Raw genomic sequence first — 7100 nt, forward strand, 5'->3', positions numbered from 1 at the left:
AAGGGAGAAGAGAGCAGAAGAGTTTCTGCTTCCTGGCCGTCACCAAACCCCATTGGAAACACAAACAATCATCGCGTAGAAGATTGTCGTTCAGCCGGTTGATGTATACACGGGCCTTTGGAAGGGTTTTCCGCTCAGTCCCAATCCCACTACTCTCCCTATCTTTACTGCTTGCTCCCTTCTGGAGCTCGCCACCCCTCACCCCATTCTCCGCTCTCTGCCCGTCATCTGTGCGCCGGTGCTCCATATCACTACTGGAGCTCTCGACTCAATCACATTTGCTGCCCTCTTCCTGTCTTGTCTCGGAAAGTGACAAGTTGGCTGTCCAGGCCCTCCGCGCTGCTCCGCCGTTGAGTTTGATGAGCCTGAACGGTACCTCAACTAATCCTTTCAATTCCCCAAATCCCGCTTTCTCCCCCTGTCCCTTAATACCCCGACTCACCAAAAAATCTATCGAACTGACCCTTGAAGATGTGGATTGATCCAGCGTCCCCGATTCCTCTATTCCTTTTATGGGAGAGAATTCCAAATTTCTATCACACTTTGAGTACAAAAATGGCTATTTCTCGCTCCCCCACTGGAGCTCTCTCTTCTACTCTCGTTCCCTGCTCTCTCACTCTCTCTCTCTCTCTATCTCTCTCTCGCGCGCGCGCTTTCGTTTCTGTGCTAGCGGTTACTCTCCCACTGGAGCTATCCAATCTATTCGCAACCCTCTCTCTCCCTGTTCGAGTAAGGGCTGGTGATCCCTACCCCACTGGAGCTCTCTACTCAAGCCCAATCCCCCGCCCTCTCTCGCTCCATCGTCTCTGTCATCGCGCCCATTCCCTCTGGGTCCCTCTCATGGTAATGACATTAAATGGCTCCCCTGCGGTTAAGGACCGACCGTTCATGCTGGTAGTTACCGGGCATATCGGATCCCTGATTGTGGGAATGATTGCATTAGTAATTCCTGCTCTGATGGTGTTTTATTTTTCTTTGCGCAGTGACACTTCTGGAGATAAAGACGGTGGAATCCGCAGGTCAGTGACACAACCTCACAGCCAGAAGAAATAGCCGCTTCATCATTGGGGGCCGCGCATTCAGCCACGACGCACCGCAACTCTGCCGCGTTCTTGCCCCGTTCGTTCCAACTTCCCCCTTCTTTCTCCATCTGAAGGTGTCGCCTTAAGACCTTCGTATTCGACTACGCCTAAGGTCACCTCCCCCCCCCCCCCGACTCGGAGTTGTACTCCAACACTGTCACACGCTCTGCGACGCTATCCTGTGTGGGTGGTGCTGTGCGTTGTCCACGTGTTGCTGTTCTGGCTGCAGTATTTCTGTGATTTCAGAAGGTATTTGATAAGGTGTCACAAAGGAGGACGACGGAGAAACCCTGGGGGAGACTTCGGGGTCTTGGAGGGCGCAGCCATTGGCTGCCTTGGGTTTCCCGGCGATTAGAGCCGTGCCGGGTGCTGTTGAGGAAGGGGTGTGGGGGCGACTATGCACTGGGGAGGTTCTGGCCATGGTGGGGTTGTGCCTAGCGGTGGCTGTGCCTGGGGGAGGGGGGGTGGGAGGCTGTGCCCTGTGTGGGGGAGGGGCAGTGCCTATGAGGGTGTGACTGGGAAGGGGGCACCTGTTTGAGTCGTTGGGTGTGTGTGTGTGTGTGGAGCTGTGCTTTTTGGGGTCTTTGCCTGGGGACTGAACAAAAAAGAAAAAGTAATATTTATTGTGAAGTCCTGTAGCTCAGTGGTTAGAGCACTCGCTTTGCAAGTGAGAGACCTGAGTTTAATCCCCGGGGGGGTCAGGGCCAAACCTTGGGCAAGTTTCCTTACTCCACACAGAGCCTAATAATAATCCCTCCAAAACCAAAAACAATAATAAATTGGTCATTTTCAATCCACGACTGTTTGTGTGACATTGCTGTGCGCCATTGGCTGCCGCGTTCGCACACAAATATACAGTCAATTCACTTTACAGTGTGTTCTGTGAAGCGCTTTGGGACGTCCTCCCGACGTGAAAAGCGCTATATCAAATGCAAAGATTATTATTATTATTATTATAATGTGGCCTGTGCCTCGGGGTGGGTGGGGTGCGATGCTGGCGGTGTCTGTGCCTGGGTGGGGTGGGGGGGGGTCGCCAGCTGTAACTGCAGTGGGCTGTGCCTGAAGGAAGGCGTGTGTCCTGTGATGAGCTGTGTCGTGAGGAGCTCTTTATGTTTGGGTCGCTGTGCCCTGGGGAGGTGGGGGCTGCTGTGCTGGGATGGTCTGTGCCTTTGTGAGAATGTGCCTTGGTGGGAAGGGCTTGTACCGGGGGTGGGGGTGAGGGGGGATGGGGGGTGTTCATGTGCGAGGGAGTTGTGACTTTTGGGGTGTATCTGTGCCTTGGGCGAAGGACTGTGTCGTGGGCGAAGGCGTGGGACTCTGCTCTGGGGTCGGGCGGAGCTGTGCCCTGTGTGTCAGGAGGCTGTGCCCTCGGGATGGTGGGGTGTGCTGCGCCAAATATGGTGGGGGCTGTGCCTGGGGGGGGCATTCATACCCGGGGCGGCTGTGGTGCCCTTGCGGAAGTGGCTGTGCCTTCGGGATGGGTGGGGTGTCTTGTGCCAAGTATGGGGGGGCTGTGCCTTTGAAGCTGCTGTGGGGTTGGGTAGGGTTTGTGATTTGGTTGAGGGTTGATGCCTGGGGGAGGGGTCTTTTCCTGGAGCGGGTTGTGTCTGGGGTGGGACCGGGCCCTGTCCGAGGCTCTGGTGTGGGGTTTTGTTGTGTCCTGGGTCGGTGATTTCTCCGGTTTGTTTACTTTGCTCTTGGGGGGAATGTTGTGCCGTGTGCGGGTGACGGGACACTGATTTCATTGGCTGTGCCCTGCGGGAGGGGCTGTACCCTGGGAGAGTAGCTGTACGTTGGGGGGCTGTTCTGGGGTTGGTAGCACTGCGCCTGAAGGGGACTGCGCCTGAGTGAGGGGCTGTGCCTCGTTGTCAGCTGTGCCATGTTGGGGCGTCTGTGCCTGGGCGGGGTGGGGGGAGGTTGGGGGGGGGTGTTGATGGGGTGTACCACCGGGCACAGCCACACATAGACATGGATGACAACAGGTACACCCTGGGGGGGGGTGTCGGCTGTGCAATGCGGGAGAGGGGGCTGTGCCTTGCGGTGTGGCTGCGAACTGGGTGCGTGTCTGTACCTGGGGGTAAGAGTGTCTGTGCCTGGGGGTAAGAGTCGTGGCTGGCCTTTGAGCGCCTTTGGTGGGGGGGGGTGAGGTGGGTGGTGGGTAGGGGGGTCTGTGGCTGCAGTCGTGTTGTGTTTGATGCTAAATAGCTATATCCGGCGCCCCGGAGAGATTAGCCCTGAGCTGTGAGGCTGTGGCCAGTATCATCGCGCTCTGTTTAGCGTCCAACACTCTCTGTGTTTGTGCGTAAAGTGAGTAACTTGGACCTCTGACACAAACCCGTCCAACGCTCTCTGTGTTTGTGCGTAAAGTGAGTAACTTGGACCTGACACAAACACGTCCAACGCTCTCTGTGTTTGTGCGTAAAGTGAGTAACTTGGACCTCTGACACAAACCCGTCCAACGCTCTCTGTGTTTGTGCGTAAAGTGAGTAACTTGGACCTGACACAAACCCGTCCAACGCTCTCTGTGTTTGTGCGTAAAGTGAGTAACTTGGACCTGACACAAACCCGTCCAACGCTCTCTGTGTTTGTGCGTAAAGTGAGTAACTTGGACCTGACACAAACCCGTCCAACGCTCTCTGTGTTTGTGCGTAAAGTGAGTAACTTGGACCTGACACAAACCCGCGGCACAAACGTACTAAGGAAAGGACAATATTTCTGTGTAATGGGTACCTGCGCATCTGCCAACAGCGCAACAGCCGATTGATGCGGAGCTGCGATTTGTACCTCGTCGGGAAGGTCTTGCAATCCGATCGTGTCACGGGCACACCGTCGGTGACCGCCTGTCGTCGATGAGCTATAGTTTAAAAAAATCATTAACTGAACCCGAAGATATGTTATTCTGCACAAAAGTAGGGACGGAGGAAAGCGCACACCGTTGTGGAGAGATACGTTTGGACTAATATAACCCGTGGCACATTTTATGGGGGAATCTCCTATCCTTATAAAAAGTACAATGACCTTATATGAAGCATAATAATGTGATGTATAACCCAATATAAAATATAACAATGCAGTATAAAACATAGCTGTCCAATATAAAGTATAATAAGACTCCTTGCGTTTGATATAGCGCCTGATTACATCTTCGAAATGTACCGCCATGCGAATTTTGTGGGCGGAACGCGGCCTTCAACGACACACGGCGCTGACCCTCACACAGCCGTGGGTTGAGTGACCCAATTTTTTTTTTTTTCGAAGGGTTCACTGATCCCGGAGAAGAGGTCCGCCAATTGGCTGATTGGTTCCCACCGGCCGCAAGAGGTCAGCAGAGACGTGCGCGGAAAGCAACTCGCACAACGCTTTGCCCCACCCTAGACCCTAAATAAAAAGTATAACCATCTGGTATAACCAGAATAATTTTATATAGAGTATAGTAATGCTGTCCTTCGATCGCGAACATGATTATAATGACCTAATGTGGCACTGAGGTGTGAGCTGTGAGGCTGCGGCCAGTACCGTCTTGACCTGTTCGGTGTCTAACTCCTACTTACCCGCCCGTACCCTCCGTCCCTCTGGCTCTGGTCTGCTCCACATCCCTCTCCCCAACCGCCCGACCATCGGTGGCCTTCAGCCTCTCAGCCCCGAGGCTCTGGAACTCTATCCCCAGTGCCTTCGCCGCTTCCTCCTTTTCCTCCTTCAAGGCCGGTCTCAAGACCTTTCTCTTTGACCGTACCTTCAGCTCTCCTCTCGACTCTCTACCCACTCCTCGCTCCCTCCCTTCCCTCCCCTCACCCTGACCATCTTCCCCCCCCCCACCCTTCCCTTCCCTCACCCTGACCATTCCCCCCTACTCACTCCCTCCCTTCCCTCCCCTCCCCCTGACCATTTCCCCACTGCTCGGGTCCTGACCCAACTGTCCAGCACCTTGGGACGTCCTCCCGACGTGAAAGACGCTCTATAAATGGAATCTTGTTGTTGTTGTTGTTGAATGTCCGTATCTGCGTATATATATCTGTGCCAATAACGCAATAATTGTTTGAGGGAGAGACAGGGCCTCGTCATAAAGGTCCTGCGTATGTGAATGTCTCGGGCGTACGTCCGGGTAAGCATTGACGAGCCGTATTTAAAATTTGGTTCAATTAAGCTCAAACGTATGATGTGTGCAACAAATTTGTGGCAAAAAAAATCACACACCTCTCTGGAGAGATACATCTGCGTTTGATATTATACATATATATAATATATATGATGTACCAAATTAGAAAACTATGGGCGTAATATTGGGGGATCTCCTGTAATAATATAAAAGTATAATAATATCATAGAAAATATATTAACTTGATATAAGCTATCAAGATAACAATGCTTGTTTTTAATAGAGTGCTCTATCACGTCTCCGAAACGTCTCAATGCGCTTCACATTGGATATTGCACTGTCAATCAGCTGTATGTTTTGTGGGCAAAACACGGCAGCCAATCTCGAACAGCAGTATTCCACGCTCTTGGAGCCCCTGGAGCTCTTGGAGCCCCTGGAGGTCTTGGAGTCCCTGGAGCTCTTGGAGCCCCTGGAGCTCCACCTTGGATCGAGCGAACAAATTATTATTTACTATTTGAAGGGTTTGTTAAACCCGGAAAAGTAATCCGCCAATTGACTAATGGGTTCCTAAAATAATAAGGCATATAATATAAAGTACAATGATCTAATATAAAGCATAATAACCTCAAGTAAAGTATAATGTTATAATAAAGTATAATAATAATAATATAAATTATAATAACAATAGTCTTTGGTTGACATTGTAGCCGCAACGTGGACATCTCAGTAGAGTAATAAGGTGTCACTCTTATTCTGACACTCGGGTTGTGGACTGTATAATAATAATAATCCTTACATTTGATATAGCGCTTTTCACGTCTTCTCAACGTCCCAAAGTGCTTCACAGAACACACTGTAAAGTGAATTGACTGTATATATATTTGTGGGCGAATGCAGTGGCCGATTGCACACAGCGACGTCCCACAGACAGTCGTGGTTTGAAAATGACCAATTTATTATTGTTTGGGATTTTTTTGGAGGGATTATTATTATTAGGGCTGTGTGTGGGGTAAGGAAACTTACCCGAGGTTTGGCCCTGACCTGCCTGCGATTGAACTCGGGTCTCTCGCTGGCAAAGGGAGCGCTCGAACCGCCGAGCGACAGGACTCCACGTGTACGTACACAGCAGTCACTGCCACCGCTGTAATAATTATTATTGTTGTTGAAGGGGTTTACCGCCCCCAGACCTCCTCCCAAAGTGACAGGCGCTTTGCATGCGTGCATTGCGTGGCAGAATCCTGGGTGACTGGAAGTCAAAGCAGGACACGGACTCCTGACGCCGTGTGCGATGTTTTACAGGGAATGCGAGCGTGAGGCTGGCGAACGGCGGCAGCCCCTGTGCCGGGAGAGTGGAGGTCTACCACGACGGACAATGGGGCACCGTGGACGGCACTGGCAAAAGCTACGGCGATCAGGTCTGGGGTATGGCGGCCGCGGCCGTGGTGTGCAAGGAGTTGGGCTGCGGAGCCGCGCTCTCGGCACCAAGAGACGCTCACTTTGGGAGGGGCTCGGGTCCCGTGGTAACGTACGACGTCCGGTGCCGAGGGAACGAGTCTGCTCTGAGGCGTTGTCCCTCACAGAACTGGGGTCACTATTCCTGGTTGTCGCACTCCGACGACGTCGGCGTCATCTGCTCAGGTGAACAATTCGCTCACGGATCGTTTCTCGGGTCTCGCGTTTTCGGTAAACCTCACTTTCGGGAACTCTGATGAAGTGCGTGTCCAAAAAATTTGTTGGAGCACTGGGAGCGGGTCAGCGCGGGGAGCGGGTGAGCGCGGGGAGCGCGGGGAGCGGGTCAGCGCGGGGAGCGGGTCAGCGCGGGGAGCGGGTCAGCGCGGGGAGCGGCTGAGCGCGGGGAGCGGGTCAGCGCGGGGAGCGGGTCAGCGCGGGGAGCGGGTCAGCGCGGGGAGCGGGTCAGCGCG

At 53.1% G+C, this 7100-nt stretch overlaps 1 protein-coding gene across 1 annotated transcript; it reads left to right on the forward strand.

Moving 5' to 3' along the window:
• The first annotated feature begins 996 nt into the window (after positions 1-996).
• On the forward strand, positions 997-6887 carry LOC103179182 (soluble scavenger receptor cysteine-rich domain-containing protein SSC5D-like). Its single transcript, XM_007894313.2, has 2 exons — positions 997-1019; positions 6478-6887. Exon 2 carries the CDS (start codon positions 6603-6605, stop codon positions 6885-6887), a length of 285 nt encoding a protein of 94 aa, XP_007892504.1. The 5' UTR covers positions 997-1019; positions 6478-6602.
• The last annotated feature ends 213 nt before the right edge of the window (positions 6888-7100 follow it).

This window comes from Callorhinchus milii, unplaced genomic scaffold (genome assembly GCF_018977255.1).
Source record: "Callorhinchus milii isolate IMCB2004 unplaced genomic scaffold, IMCB_Cmil_1.0 Scaffold84, whole genome shotgun sequence".
NCBI lineage: Eukaryota > Metazoa > Chordata > Chondrichthyes > Chimaeriformes > Callorhinchidae > Callorhinchus > Callorhinchus milii.

What these genes read in the sequence shown, in the direction of transcription:
- LOC103179182 (XM_007894313.2), top strand. Translation starts at nt 6,603, where the DNA reads ATGGCGGCCGCGGCCGTGGTGTGCAAGGAGTTGGGCTGCGGAGCCGCG.